Source organism: Plodia interpunctella, chromosome 5 (genome assembly GCF_027563975.2).
Source record: "Plodia interpunctella isolate USDA-ARS_2022_Savannah chromosome 5, ilPloInte3.2, whole genome shotgun sequence".
NCBI lineage: Eukaryota > Metazoa > Arthropoda > Insecta > Lepidoptera > Pyralidae > Plodia > Plodia interpunctella.
The window spans coordinates 1,728,118-1,744,601 of record NC_071298.1 but is presented as its reverse complement, the minus strand read 5'-3'; the positions used below and the strand labels follow the sequence as shown (position 1 = coordinate 1,744,601).

The window sequence follows — 16,484 nt, the reverse complement described above, 5'->3', positions numbered from 1 at the left end:
CCAGCCGATTGGCTATCACTAAGGATGTAAATCGTGCTATTACTTATTACTTTCTGACAAACGTTTTTCAAATATACGGCTAGATTATAATACCGATTTAATTTAATATAATGTTATCATTATCACATCGAAAACATGATAACTGTGGAACTTATAATAATAACGTGATAACCTATCTGTTTGTTTATTTCAATTTGCTAATCTATCTGTAATTTACTGCGAGTTGGAGTTGTGACCTAGATTGAGACGACATGCGTGGCCTAATTGCCATCATTCCGGAATGCTACACTGGAGGTCCTGGGTTCGATCCCCGGTCAGGTTAAGATGGAAAATTAACTTTTTCAGATTGGCCTGGGTTTTGGATATTGATTTATATATGTATATGTTATAAAATATAGTACCGTTGAGTTAGTAACCTCTCAGTAAAGTAGTAAGTCTCGAACTTACTTTGGGATTAACTCAAATGTGTGATTTGTTCATACATATTTATTTATTTTATTTATTGATGTGTGACCTTGTAATGTTATTCAACGCCCGGCCAACAAACGTTAAGAATTTTTTAAATAGATTTATATACGTTAGACCACAATCCAGTCAGATAAGAAAGCAGTTTGCTACAAATAATTCTCTCGACCTTTCGATTTCCTTATTTTCTTTCTGTTGCATGATTTAATAGGATGCAAAAAAGAGATAGAAAGATTTAATCTTCGTAGGCTCGGTGCGATAAGAACGGGAGATTACGGCAAAAACTGAACATTGGCCTGTTTTTGTGCATCTTTTAGCATAATATATAAAGTTAATATTACATACTCGTATTGTAAAAAAATATAACATAAAATTTAAATAAATTGACTACACGTTTTTATTTTTATTAATTAAAAATAATATACCTTATAAAATTGAAATTACGCTACTAACTACTTACCTATGCTCTCTCACGTTAAGAATGTTTACAAAACTTTTTATCACAAATGAAAAAGTTATTAACAAACATCGAAATATTATTGAGTAATATTCTACACAATAGCTTGCAATAAAGGCTTACATTTTATAACCTTTGTAGTACTTACAAGTTTTTAATTTTTCTTGGTATAAATTCAATCTCTACGTTAGAAGTCCTTACTTGCACTTGTTCTTTTCTGAATCGAAGTTCTCTTCCGTCTATTTTGGCTTTAACACTGTAATGACGTAGGAAATGTATCAATCCAGTTTTAACCTGAAGTCGGGCGAACCTAATTCCAATACACTGTCTGTTCCCTTTGCCAAATGGCATATACATGTGGCCATTACGCGCTGCTTCTGATGCAAACCTCTCCGGGTCAAATATTTCTGGGTTAGGATAATATTTAGGATCATTGTGCAAATCATATACAGACACAAACACTTTCGTGCCTTTTTCTATCTTTATATTGCCTATAGGTAAAACAGTGTCTTTAATACATTGCCTAACCAAAGATCCAATGGGTGGCAATAGTCGCAAACTCTCACACAACACCTTTTCTAAGTGTTCCATTTCCATTACAGATTCAAACGTTAGTTGACCATTGAGTTTATCAAACGCCATGTCTATTTCTTTATGGACTTTCTCAAGGTGCTCGGGATGTCTCCCTAATTGCAGTAAACAGGCGTAAATGGCTGCAGCGCTGGGATCAACACCAGCTATAAAGAAGAAGAAAGCTTGTCCTGATAACAGCTCATCTGTGGGTTCCAGCTCCAATCCTGTTTCTGAATCCTTTAAAGTACCATTTTTCTGTAAACTAACACAAATGTCAGCAAAATCGTGTTTCTGTCCGCTTTCCTTTTCCCTTTGCCGTATGAGCCTTTTCATTGCGCCAATGAAAAAGGATTCGTAATCCGAAAATAGTTTTATGTTTAATATATTCGACAGCCACGGGCTTAAATTTACGATGGCAAGTTTGAGAGCATTCCTAACTGATGGTTTGAGAGCTCTTCTAGCTATATCCAAAAATGGTGATTCAAAAACTGATTCTGAAACAATTCCAAACACCGCAGCACCGATGGCTGCGCAACAGAACGTTGACACGGTTTCATATGGTTGGTTTTTCAGTATTTCTGGATTATCCTTCACATACGAAACGAAGTCTTTTCCGCTCTTATCCATGATGTAGAACATCTTCTTAAGTTTTGCGCTGGTAAAGACGGGTGTCATACTTTGCCGTACTAATTTCCATCTGTTACCTTTCATGAACACAAGGTTATCAGCCAGATGATCTCCTTCATTGATCTCAAAACCTCGATGGTTGAAGGAATTGAAATCCGTTTGTAATACATTTTGGATATTCGTTTCATCGTTCACTAGTAAAGTTGGGGTCAAGAACCCGCCAATCCCAACAGCCGGTTCGTTACGATATTTTTTATATATGTCACTAATAATTTTAAACATTGCTTTGTCTGATGTCAAGAATTCACCGAACACACCTGTAACTTTGTTTTTTTGGTGGAATTTCAGTCCTTTTTTCTTCCAGTATTTTTCATTGTGTTGACCTATTAGGTAAATGATCAACCAGCACGTTGCACAAAGTAGTAGTATAAATGGCACTAGCATTATTTAGGGCGACTGGTATATAAACACTGTATGATTTGACAGTTGAATTATCTGCGCAATTTGTAAATATATTGTGTAAATTTTGATAGTAAGTATGAATTACATAATTAATAATGACTATGTTTTGCTTATTCATGTCTGATAAGCTGTATTTGAAGCTAACTAACATTACGCAGCGTTTTTATTTTCAGCGTTTTGTTTAATGCAGATTGTTTTTATATCTGTACAGATTATATGATAAAATAAAACTACTTTTGCTGTGTATTTGTTATTATATAGTGTTGATATTCGATATTATTTTACAGAGATAAATGATGTATTAAATTATACGCAGGATGTCAATATAATACATTTATTTATCACACAAAAAAAATATTATTTAATTAATATCTAATTTTGGTTAGTCATGTTTCATTATTTCTACAAAGTCTTTTATGACACAATAAAGAATATGCAATTGAATTATAGTGTATAATATAATTATATATGTAAATTCATTTTAAAATACTTAAACCCTTTTTCACTATGGATATGCAAACTGCAGACATTAATATCGTGTGTTTAATCTTATTTAATTTAGCATAACGAGTTAGCCATATATTTTTTGACATAATAATATTTTGACATACTTGTTTTTTGGCATACCTTTTCGATAAGCATAATTATAAGGATAATATATTTTACCATAATTTTGATTTGCATAAAGCTATAGTGTAGCAGGGGTTAGGGTGTGGCGGGGAGTCCCTTGGGCCACCCACCCATACGCCGCCAATATGCTTTAGAATATTATGCTTAAAAATATTATGCTTATGGTAGGTATGCGTAAAAAAAATGTGCCTAAATAATTATGCCAAATTAATATTATGATAAGTAAAAGTATGCCATGTTAAATTATGACATAAAAATAGGGAACCGATTTTATGCTAGTTTAACGTTATATGCAATTACAAACCAGTTATTTTTCTTGGTATAAATTTAACATCTGCATTGCAAGGTCTTACTTGTCCTTGTTTTTTATTATATTTGAACTCATCTCCATCTATAATTGTTTTAACAGTGAAATTACGGAGAAAATATATCAGTCCAGTCTTCACTTGCAGTTGGGCAAATCTGTTACCAATGCACAGTCTATTTCCTTTTCCGAATGGCATATACATGTGGCCGTTATATGTTGATTCAGAAGCAAATCTCTCTGGGTCAAATACATCTGGATTCGGAAAATATTTAGGATCATTATGCATTGCATACACTGGTGCAAATATTTTAGTTCCCTCATCTATTTTGATATTCCCCGTAGGCAAAACAGTATTCTTAACACATTGTCTCACCAATAATCCAACTGGGGGCAGTATTCTTACACTCTCACATAGCACTTTGTCTAAATATTCCATTTCCATTACAGATTCAAAAGTTAGTTTTCCATTAAGTTTATCATGGACCATGTCTATTTCTTTATGCAGTTTCTCTAGATGATCAGGATGTTTACCTAATTGCAATAAACATGCCATGAGAGCTGTAGCACTTGGTTCAACACCGGCTAAGAAGAAGAAGAAAGCTTGTCCCGATAATAGCTCATCCGTGGGTACCAACACCAGTCCTGTCTCCCGATCTTTTAAAGTACCATTTTTTTGTAAATTTACACAAATGTCAACAAAATCATGCGACTGTCCGTGTTCTTTTTCTCTTTGCCTTATCATTCTCTTAACAGCGCCAATGAAAAAGTCTTCGTAATTCGAAAACAGTTTAATATTCAAAGTTTTAGCCAACCAAGGACTAAAATTTAAAATTGCGGCTTTCAGATTATTCCTGAATGTTTGTTTAACAACTCTTCTGGCGACCTTCAAAAATGGCGATTCAAAAACTGATTCTGAAACAACTCCAAAAACAGAAGCTCCAATAGCTGCGCAGCAGAATGTTGTTAAAGAATCATAAGCATTACCATTCAATCTTTCTGGGTTATGTTTTAGGTACGAAATAAAATCTTTTCCGCTCTTGTCCATGATATAGAACATCTTTTTGAGTTTTGCGCTGGTAAACATGGGTGTCATACTTTGACGCATTAGTTTCCATCTGTTTCCGCGCATGAATAAAAGGTTATCAGCCAGTAGGTCTCCTTTACTGGTTTCGACTCCCCTATGATTGAACGACTGGAAATCGGTCTGAAAAATATGCTGCAAATTTGTTTCATCTCTGACCAGTAACGTAGGAGTCAGGAATCCGCCAAGGCCCACTGCTGGTTCATCGCAATATTGTTTGTAAATATTTTCAGCCACTTTGAATATTGGTTTGTCCGAGGTGAAAACTTCGCCGAAAATACCTGCAACTTTGTGTTTATTATGGAATTTGACTCCACGTTTCCTCCAATAGTTTTCATTATTTCTCCCTATTAGATATATGAGCACCCAACATGACACTGAAAGTAATAGTATTATCGACAGGAACATTTTATCTTTGTCAGACGTTTGTTTTCTTGAGTTATTATATTCTACTGTAGCAGATCATTACATATGTGGTAGTATATATGTAACTTTTTTGATAACATTGAGGTGATTTATAAATAGATCAGAGCAATATGTGACACAGCCGATAATTTTATGTATAATCATGACAAGTAAGCTGTATATGGAAGTGAGACGAACAAATTTTTAGATTAAGTTCCATTATAATGTAAACATGATCATCAAAAAGGCTGTTTTTCAGCCTATTCTGTTATTGCTGAGCATTAACTCCTTTTACGTTTATTCTATGATATTTGCAATTTTTATGTTTTTAGGCGCAATAGTTATTGTTTGTTTCATGTCAACGCAAGATATATTTATAATACAAACTTTTTCTTTGTTTATTATACAATTGTTTGTAGGGCCAGATCTATCTTTCAGCTTGATACATGAGGAAAACTGTTGTATACTATGTCATTCGTATACTTATTGAATTATATTTTTTTAACAATAATGTTGATAAACAAATAAGGCCAATGTGGAATGTCGTGTGTATACAAGTTCTAAATAACAAAGTTATTGATGGAATAATCTTAAAATTTCCACACAAATAAGCTCGGATCGGAAGATTTGTTCAAGGTAATATTATATTTATTAGAGATCACACTCTCATCCATTTCTGTCGTCAAAGGTCACGGTTTGAAGGGTGAGAGAGGCGGTGTGTTACAGGGCACTGTGGCAAAAGATCCTAGGACATAAAGTAGGCGACGCCCCGACACCCCTGGTGTTGTAAGCGTTAATGATGGCTGTGGTGACGACTAACAATCAGGTATCTGGTAGGCTGTATGCTTGTTCGCCCGCTTGGTAATTGACCGAGCGAGCTAAGCGAGCGAGGTCTACAAATAAACTTGGGGCAAAAATATATTTTTTTAATGTAAGTATGTATGTTTGTTTGTAACGCGATAACTTTCGAACCGTTGGTCTGATTTTAATGAAATTTAAAGGTTATGTAGGATCATGTCAATAATTTTTTAAAGTTCGCAGCGCTACAAAATCGGTTAAGTCGTTTTTGAAATAATTACAGTTTAGTAAAAAAAAATATAGTGTTCGCGAGGTCCGCGTTCGCGGCGAACAAGTAGATTAAAAATCCTCGTCATGCGTTCACTCAACTATTTCTACTTACTATTTAACTAACTTATATTGATTGATATATATTCAAATGTGAAAGTTTGTTCAAAATACTTAACTATACAGATATGTAGGTCCATGGGGTATATACTGAAGTATCCGTGGCCTATGGTCACCATGCCGGACTGGAGGTCCCGGGTTTGATCCCCAGTTAGGACAACGTGGAAATTGATCTTTTTCATATTGGCCTGGGTCTTGGATGTTCATCTATATATATACATAGTATAGAATATAGTATCGTTGCGTTATTATCCCATAACATAAGTCTAGTACTTTGGGGCTAACTCCATCTGTGTGATTTGTCCTTATATATTTATATATATTTATCAGCTTTTTAATTACATATCAAAAAGGCTGGATGACGCATCTCGTGAACAAAAGGATGAAAGCTTTTTTTCTCAGAGGTTCATTCAGCTTTGCAGTGCAAATTGACAGCTTCCAGCCTTTTGGACACTTTGCCGCAGGGAAATAAAAACATAATTTGTATTTTTTTATTCTCATTTTAGTTTAAGCTTTTATTTATCAATAATGACAGTTTTCTTGCACAAAAATATTTTCTTTAAGTATCTCCTGTATTTGCTCCTGTAGGAAATCAGCTGAAGTTTGTTAAGGTATCAAGCCACATTTAGAGAAATTTTGAATAACATTTCTAGTGTCTTTTTATATCATGGTGTGGCTATGGCTTTGTTATTCTTGTTTGGACTTTGGACTCTTCGAAAATATAGGTACCAATTATTCACATTATACGTCTTCCCTTTTATTTCTCTTTAATAAAGTTAACCTAGTGGCTATTTTCTATCCTTCTAAATTTAACGAATTTTTGCGGGATAGAGTAACAACATCCGTTGGTGAAATGTGATTCCGCTCTAAAATAGGACCACTAAGTATATTATATGGGATCTCTTTGTTGTGCATATTTTTTTCATCCTAAGTTAATTTACCATAACAAGTTAGGCACATCTTTTTTTGACGTAATAATATTTAGACATACTTGTTTTTTGGCATACCTTTTCAATAAGCATAATTATAGTTTAGGCTAATGTATTATGCCATAATTTTGGTTTGCATAAAGCTAGTGTAGCAGTAGGTTAGGGTGCGGCGGGGAGTCCCTTGGGCCACCCATACGCCGCCAATATGCTTTAAAATATTATCCTTAAAAATTGCTATGCTTATGGTAAGGTATGCGTAAAAAATGTGCCTAAAACATTATGCCAAATTAATATTGTGCGTAACTATTATTATGATAAGTAAAATTATACCATGTTACATTATGACATAAAATAGTATATTTAAAAATAGGTAACCATATTATATCCTCCCGTGTAAATGGGACTACTATTCCTAAGTATTCACAGAAGTACTTTGCAGTTGAAAATTTGTGTGAAAATAAAAAAATCAGTCCTCCGATATATTTTTATTGTCATTTAATATTAAGCATTATTTACAAAACTTGATCTAAGAGTATATTAGAGTGAGTATAAAAATAACATTTTAAAATAAAATTTACAAGTAAATATATGTACAAATACAAGGTGGTACTTATTTAATTTTTTCACTTGGCGCCGTATTCTTTGGATATGTGAGAAAATAATTCAGTATTTTTATTTTAATATCACTTAGGCGGTTGCTCATCGTTTTGACGAAAGATGGAGCCATAACACAAGAAAAGAAGTCGCCTAGTGACCACGGACCTTAGTAACAAGGTCCGAAACACCTGGGAAATAGAAAAGGCATGTGCGCGTTTAATACCTGTTATTTAGTATATAAAGAAGGTTTTAATTTTGTATATAAACCACCCTTATGTATACGATACAAGGTTACAACCATTGCTCATTATAATTTACAATGTTTTTACATTTTTTCTAGGTATAAATGTTATATCGACATTAGAAGGCCTTAATTGTACTAATTCTTTCTTAAATTTAATTGTATCTCCATGTATCTCCGTTTTCACTGTAAAGTGGCGGAGGAAATATATCAGTCCAGTCTTGACTTGCAGACGAGCGAACCTCATGCCAACACAGAGTCTGTTCCCCTTACCAAATGGCATGTAGACACCGCTGTCCCGAGCTGCCTCTGATGCGAACCTCTCCGGATCAAATACTTCTGGATCGGGATAGTGTTTAGGGTCGTGATGCAATTGATAAACGGGCGCAAACACTTTAGTACCTTTCTCTATCTTGATATTTCCTACTGGTAGCACAGTGTCATCAACACACTGTCTCGACAAATTTCCAATTGGTGGCCACAGTCGTAAACTCTCACATAAAACTTTTTCTAAATATTCCATGTCCATAACTGATTCATAAGTCAGTTTACCGCCGAGTGCTTCGAAAGTGCTGTCTATCTCGTCATGGACTTTTTGGAGATGCTCAGGATGTCTTCCTAATTCTAACAAACAAGCGTAGATGGAAGCTGCACTAGGATCTACACCAGCAGTGAAGAAGAAAAATGCTTGTCCTGACAACAGCTCGTCTGTGGGCTCCAACTCTAGTCCTGTCTCTCGATCTTTCAAAGTACCACTTCTTTGTAAACTTACGCAAATGTCAGCAAAATCATGTTTCTGTCCGTGTTCTTGTTCTCGTTGGCGAATAATTCTTTTGATTGCACCTATAAAAAAGTCTTCATATTCCGAAAATAATTTGATTTTCAATTTTTTGCCCAACCACGGACTTAATGATAATAATGTAAATTTAAGTGTGGTTTTTAAAGTTGATTGGAGAGCTCTTCTAGCAATATCTAAGAAAGGTGAATTAAAGACTGATTCGGAGACAATACCAAATACTGCAGCTCCAATAGATGCACAGCAGTATGTGGATATGGAGTGAAAAGCGTCCTCTTTTAACCTTTCTGGGTTTTCTTTAAGGTAGTTTACAAAGTCTTTTCCACTTTTGTCCATGATGTAAAACATCTTTTTTAGTTTTGCACTGGTAAACACAGGTGTCATGCTTTGCCTCACAAGTTTCCACTTATTGCCGTTCATAAACAAAATGTTATCAGCCAGATGGTCGCCGTCATTCACTTCCAATCCTCGATGGTTGAAAGATTTGAAATCTATTTGGAAAACGTGCTGGATATTCGTTGCGTCATTAACGAATAGCGTTGGAGTTAAAAAGCCACCTATACCGACAGCTGGGTCGTCTCGATGTTTTTTATAAATATCACCAACTATATCTACCATTGCTTTGTCGGTCACAAAATAATCCCAGAATAAACCTGTCACTTTATTCCTGTCATAGAACTTAACTCCACGTTTTTTCCAATAGGTTTCATTGTTTTTGCCCGTGACATAAACAAACAATAAAAATAATATAGACACTAATATAATTAATTGAACAAACATGATTGTAACTCGTCTGCCGCAATGACGGTAATATTATCAACTATCAAGCACACTGCTGTTCCTAAATATATATTGTACAGATAGTGAGCTTAAAAATAATAATGACACACAGATAGGTATATTGTTAAAACTCGATTGTTATTTCCTCGGTTATGTAGCGTCTTCCAATGTCATGCATCTTTTCCATTTACTTTTATTAAGCCCAATCAATTATAAATTACTTTGAATCATTTTGTCCAAATCAAATCAAATCAAATTATTTACTCAGAAATTAAAACTTCACAGGCACTTTTTCACGTCATATTGTAAATTAAATAATATTTACCAATGCTACAAACTACTAGCTAAGCTACTAGCATTTCGAAACGACTACTGCTGAGAAGAAATGGCGAAATAAACTCATTTAAACATTCAAGTAACACTATTAACCACTGATAAAACGTAATTGCGTTATAATTTATACACTTTGTTCATTGGTTTTACTGCAATCAATTCTGCAAGCTGTGATGGGATATCCTATCGGTCTTAGGTTCCACCTTCATCAAAGAAATCACATCGGCAACAGGGGAGCTGTTCTGATGCACATTTTGGTACCTATTCAAGTATTCATTAAAGTCCCTTCTTTCTAGAATTCTTTCCTTCTTTCTTGTGGTCGATATTTCAGAGCGCTCGGTTTTTTTTATCTGAACCTTTTCCCATCTTTTCATGTGAAGGCGTCAGTTCTATCATTTTAGATTCCTCAACACAGAGACTATCATGAGTCTTGACTAGTGTTCATATCCTTTATTTCTTCTTTCACCATTCAAATCTTAGTACTCAAGTAACATATCATATATGGTATTTGAAAGTAACATATCTATTATGTTGGGTCATGGGGGTCAAATAAAATCACACTCAAATGCTCAAGCCGGTGGCGGCGTCATGGGCCGGGTCGCGATGTTCCCTTTATTGCGGTTGAGCTTTGCGATGGCTGACTAATGCGTCAACTCTCGAATAGTTGCTGCCGGCGGGAACTAGTCAGCTCGATCTATTATTAAAAGTATTTCCTTTGGTCAATTATATATCCACTTTTTACATCGGCACTCGATCACAAAAAAAATGTTTTAAAACCTGAGTTAGCTGAGCGCAGCTTACGGTTAAATGCTCTATTTTAAGTTTTAAATTCAGTGCAATAATGAAACGACCTTGTTAACTTCATACGCAGAACGTTATCTGCACAGTATTGTATTATGATGACATTGTTGTTCTAGACTAACAACAATAACCACAACAACAATAACCTATCAGCGAATTCCCTACATACAAATAATGACTAATGTATATGATAACGCAAAAATGATTTTTAATATCGGTGTTTTAGGGTTATGTAGTAAATACGGACTGACAAGATAGGGATCAACACTTTTCAATTGAGTTTCAACATTTCTACCCGACATTGGTCGTATAGAGATTTCAGATTATCAAATATATTCGTTAGATAGTTAATCTTTAACTAGCGACACGCCCGGGACTTCTTTCAGGTATAAACCTGAATAAGGCCTCTGGAATCTCACTATTTCAAAAACTCGCATCAAAATTATATGTATAGTTTTCAAAATTTAAGCATACATAGGGACAGACAGCGGGAAGCGACTTTGTTTTATTATACCATATCACTATGTGAAAGTCAGTTTGCTTGACTTTTGGAAAACTTATAGTCAGTTACAGCATAGCTATATGTATGTATATTGTATGCCTTATAGTATGATTGAATAGTTTATGATATATAGATGAGAAGAACAGTTCATAGGATGGTTTGTAGCGCACCTTTTTTAGGTATTATCCGGAATCCTCAATGCGCAAGTCCAACTCACGCTTGATCGATTGCTTTTTTTATCTCGAGTTAAGTACAAACAAACCTGAAACAAAAAACTGATTGTCCAAGTCGTTATAGCCAACATGAGACTGTGTTTGCAATAACATTCGCTAAGTCATCGTGAAGCGAATTTATTTTATCTTAATCGTTATCAGTTTGTAGTGTACTGTCAAGATTACCATTAAATGCAATATTTTGTCTATGTTTACAATATGTATAGCCAATAAAGGCATTGTATGTTTATTTATCACTACATAGTTTACAACAAAGCCGCTTCCCGCTGTCTGTCTGTCCATATGTATGCTTAGATCCTTAGAACTACGGAATGGATATTGATGCTGGTTTTTTATGACGGACAGAGTTAGGTTAGGTCAGCAGTACGAATAAGTAGATAGACAGGAAATTTACGCGAGCGAAGCCACGGGCGGAAGCTAGTTTTCATAATAGTTATCAAGAGTTTTACTGTTTGCCGATAGTATAGTGTGGAGTTGGCGGTCTATATTAAAATGTAGTGTAACGATAGAAATTGTATACTGACAATGACTTGCTATTAAACTAATGATTGGTTCTTGTTTGTGTTCATAAGTAAACTGATAAAGATAAATGACAGGTCACAAAGTAGCCAACGCTGTGGTGACCACTTACCATCGAATGGGCCGCACGCTTGTTTGTCAGCTTGGTAGAACAAAAAAATTATTACACTGTTACCAGCAATCAAGTTTGTTTGTTACCACTTCACGCTCTATCTACTTAACTAATCTTCTTGAAATTTTGCATACATGTAGTTTGAAGTATGGAGAAGGACATAGGGTACCTTTCATCCTGTAAAATTAACGCGGGCGAAGCCGCGGGCACAAGCTAATTTAATCTAAATACACAAATTCATCCACTTAGACTTATATCTTCTTCACACGCTAACGTTTCAGGTACAACGATTAAAAACAACAAAACAGGCTTGAAGCTAATTCGACATCTGGTTCATTTAGTAAAATGACACCCTTTTTGTAATATCATTTTTTTTTTTGTTTATTCCCTCATTTCATTGAGGAGGCAAAGGGTTCTAGCTCATACAGCCAAGTCTTTTGTTAAATATTTTTTTTGTTTTGTAATATCAGTTAGAGCTTAATTTTTTTTAAATTTAATATTTATTGCATAAAATGTGGCAAATACAATGGTGGAAAAAATCAGTAGTGTTTCACACATTTAGTCATTTCTGACGTGCAACAGACAATGTCATAATTATTAAAAATTAAATTGAAATTAAATTATCGTTAACTTATAAATTACAAAATATCAAGTAATTTTCTCAAATATTCATTGACACTATAATAGCATTTATTACATAGACCGATATGGTAATAGATTCTGGAAATGTTCAGATTTTTTATGGGAAATATGAATTTTTGAAGTTAAGAAATAATCAAAATTAAATCATTTATTCAGAAATTATGCCTTCACAGGCACTTTTTCACGTCATATTCTAAATTAAATGAAATCACGTCATATTCTAAATCCTCGAAGCACACATTAGGAAGCGCATCTTAAATATACCTACTTCGAAGCACAGTTTTAGCTATTAAAAGGTGCGCTTCGAGGAATACTTAAGTTTTGGATGTCGATGTCTGACTAAGCAAAGTGACACGCGCCAGAGACCAAACAAAAATAAACGCTTATCATCATAATATTCTTAAACCGAATGCTTTGGCAGATATTGCAACAATGGAATATCATTTTAAGATAACCTTGATAAACAAATATGCTTGTAATGTAACAATAATTTCTATACGCTAATAGTAAAACTTGAGACTAACAGTTGCCTGCGGCTCTGTCTACGGCAATAAATAGCCTATATATGTCACTCTCCAAGCTTTCAACTGGGTATCTTCACACCGAAACCAAACCAAAATTCAACGCTCGGTTCTGTCGTAAAATCAGGATAAATTCTCTCTCTCTGATCCTTACATGTTAGGTTGCATTCACGACTGACCCTGCAAAGCTTTAGCTTTGTTTTACAACTACTCTGGAGTTAGAGACTTGTGTTTTGGGATACTAACTCAACGATATTATAAATCTATATTTTATAATAAATACATAATAGATAAACATCCAAGATCCCGGGCCAATCAGAAAAAGATCATTTTCCATCATTACCCGACCGGGGAACGAACCCGGGACCTCTCGGTTCAGAGGTAAGCACTTTACCACTGCGCCACCGAGGTCGTCACGTCGTAAGATTATCTAAGTTAATCTTCTGTAAAATTGTTTTTGTCCTAAATATAAATAAAAAAATTATGATGGAAAATGATCTTTTTCTGATTGGCCCGGGATCTTGGATGTTTATCTATATATGTATTTGTTATAAAATATAGTATCGTTGAGTTAGTATCACATAACACAAGTCTCGAACTTGCTTTGGGGCTATCTCAATCTGTGTGATTTGTCCCAATATATTTAATATTTAATTTATTTGGTTGTCGCGTTTGGTTCCGCTCTAGATATAATATTAGAAAATTAATTTATTACTAAAGTATAAGCTTTGTACTATTCTTGTCTTGTTCTCAAAATATTGATTTTCCAATATATAATTCAAAGATTTTTTACAAAAGCGAAGCAGGTATTTAAAAAAACCCCGATTACTATTATGATTTTATTGTCATACATATCGGATAAAATACCTGTGTACTATATATAATACAAAATTTATTACCATATTAATAATATCAATATCATTTATAATTCAAATTCAAAATTCTTTATTCAATTTAGGATAATATACATCACTTATTGACGTCAAAAAAATTACTTAAACTAAGTCTACTGCCAGCTTCCAAAGCGCAAGTGAAGAAGAAGCGGCGCAACAAACTTCACCGCAGCCTTTTCTCCAAGGACGTCAATTAACAAATATAGGTCTTATACATATATTAAAATTGATTTAACATAGGTAAATAGGCAAAAGGTATTATCAAAATAGTGAGAACAAACAATATTATCATTTGTGGTTTCTTGCTCATTCTATTTTAAAAATGTTTTACATTTTTTCTTGGTATGAATTCGATATCGATATTAGAGGGTCTTAATATTGCCAAGTTCTGTTTAAACTTAATCTCATCTCCATGTATCTTTGTTTTCACTGTAAAGTGGCGGAGGAAATATATCAGTCCAGTCTTGACTTGCAGACGAGCGAACCTCATGCCAACACAGAGTCTGTTCCCCTTACCAAAAGGCATGTAGATACTGTTGTCCCGAGCTGCCTCTGATGCGAACCTCTCCGGATCAAATACTTCTGGATCGGGATAGTGTTTAGGGTCGTGATGCAATTGATAAACGGGCACAAACACTTTAGTACCTTTCTCTATCTTGATATTTCCTACTGGTAGCACAGTGTCTTCAACACACTGTCTCGATAAATTTCCAATTGGTGGCCACAGTCTTAAACTCTCACATAAAACTTTTTCTAAATATTCCATGTCCATAACTGATTCATAAGTCAGTTTACCGCCGAGTGCTTCGAAAGTGCTGTCTATCTCGTCATGGACTTTTTGGAGATGCTCAGGATGTCTTCCTAATTCTAACAAGCAAGCGTAGATGGAAGCTGCACTAGGATCTACACCAGCAGTGAAGAAGAAAAATGCTTGTCCTGACAACAGCTCGTCTGTGGGCTCCAACTCTAGTCCTGTCTCTCGATCTTTCAAAGTACCACTTCTTTGTAAACTTACGCAAATGTCAGCAAAATCATGTTTCTGTCCGTGTTCTTGTTCTCGTTGGCGAATAATTCTTTTCATAGCACCAATAAAAAACTCTTCATGTTCCGAGAATATTTTGAAATTAAGTTTTTTGGATAACCATGGACTTAAAATCATCAATGAAAATTTAAAGTTAGTCCAAAATGACAAGTTGGCAGCTCTTTTAGCAACATCCAAAAAAGGTGAATCAAATACTGATTCTGAGACTATACCAAACACAGCAGCTCCAATAGACGCACAGCAATATGTCGAAATTGAGTGAAACGCATCTTTATTTAACCTTAATGTGTTGTCTTTAATGTAGTCAACAAAATCTTTTCCGCTCTTGTCCATGATATAGAACATCTTTTTGAGTTTTGCACTGGTAAACACAGGTGTCATGCTTTGTCTCACTAGTTTCCATCTATTGCCGTTCATGAACAAAATGTTATCAGCCAGATGGTCGCCGTCATTCACTTCAAATCCTCGATGGTTGAAAGATTTGAAATCAGTTTGGAAAAGGTGCTGGATGTTCGTTGCATCGTTGACGAGTAGTGTTGGAGTTAACAAACCCCCAATACCGACAGCTGGCTCGTCGCGATATTTTTTATAAATTTCATCCAATATTTGAAACAGTGGTTTGTTCGATGTCAAAAAATCCCAGAGGGGTCCAGTGATTTTGTTTCTGTCATTAAATTTAACTCCACGTTTTGTCCAATATGCTTCATTATTCTTGCGCGTTATATAAATAAACACCAACAATGCTATTGAAATTAGCAATACTATCTGAATAAGCATTTTTGTTTCTTATCCTGACTGATACTTTAGAGTACTAAATATCAAATGTGTAACAAAAATAATAGTTCTTGTATATATAGTCCACAATGACTAAGCAGATAAAAATATGATAAAAGAAAAACAAAATATTTATATTTTCGAATCATTATTACGATTAATGCTTACAAAATCAAGTTTTATTTGAAGACTAGCATTAATCGACGAAATTTCAAACATGTATCTTTGCCTTTTAATCATGGGATTCTTCTACTGTTTGTAATACTTTGCATGATATAATTATTTTTCTTAAGGTATTATATCATTATCAACTATATCTGTGTTTAATTCCAAAACTCCTAAGTCATATTCTCTCCAATTAAAAATCCGCTTTGTCACAACCTAACAAACATATCCGTCACAGGTTTTTTTCTTTAAGCTTTTTTTTTGCGGGTGCTCCCGACGCCCTCGTGCAGTGTGCAGTGCAGGGCGCTGCGCCCCCATGCATTGCCTGCTGTTTTATTTTTTTGCTTTTTAACCTATAATAATACAACGAAATATTTCGAAGTATTTTGAAAAAAATGATGTTTCAAATATT

The 16,484-nt window shown here is 34.4% G+C and overlaps 3 protein-coding genes across 3 annotated transcripts; all 3 read right to left on the bottom strand.

Annotated features, from left to right (window-relative positions):
• Window positions 1-844: 844 nt before the first annotated feature.
• Window positions 845-2,819, bottom strand: LOC128670070 (cytochrome P450 6B5-like). Its single transcript, XM_053745436.2, has one exon. It carries the CDS (start codon window positions 2,564-2,566, stop codon window positions 1,067-1,069), a length of 1,500 nt encoding a protein of 499 aa, XP_053601411.1. The 5' UTR covers window positions 2,567-2,819; the 3' UTR covers window positions 845-1,066.
• Window positions 2,820-2,902: 83 nt separating this feature from the next.
• Window positions 2,903-5,074, bottom strand: LOC128670069 (cytochrome P450 6B5-like). The gene has a single exon (XM_053745435.2). It carries the CDS (start codon window positions 5,008-5,010, stop codon window positions 3,511-3,513), a length of 1,500 nt encoding a protein of 499 aa, XP_053601410.1. The 5' UTR covers window positions 5,011-5,074; the 3' UTR covers window positions 2,903-3,510.
• Window positions 5,075-7,591: 2,517 nt separating this feature from the next.
• LOC128669947 (cytochrome P450 6B5-like) lies at window positions 7,592-15,963 on the bottom strand. The gene is made up of 2 exons (XM_053745218.2): window positions 14,577-15,963; window positions 7,592-8,279 (listed from the first exon to the last, which is right to left on the bottom strand). Exons 1-2 carry the CDS (start codon window positions 15,908-15,910, stop codon window positions 8,033-8,035), a joined length of 1,581 nt encoding a protein of 526 aa, XP_053601193.1. The 5' UTR covers window positions 15,911-15,963; the 3' UTR covers window positions 7,592-8,032.
• Between the last annotated feature and the right edge of the window lie 521 nt (window positions 15,964-16,484).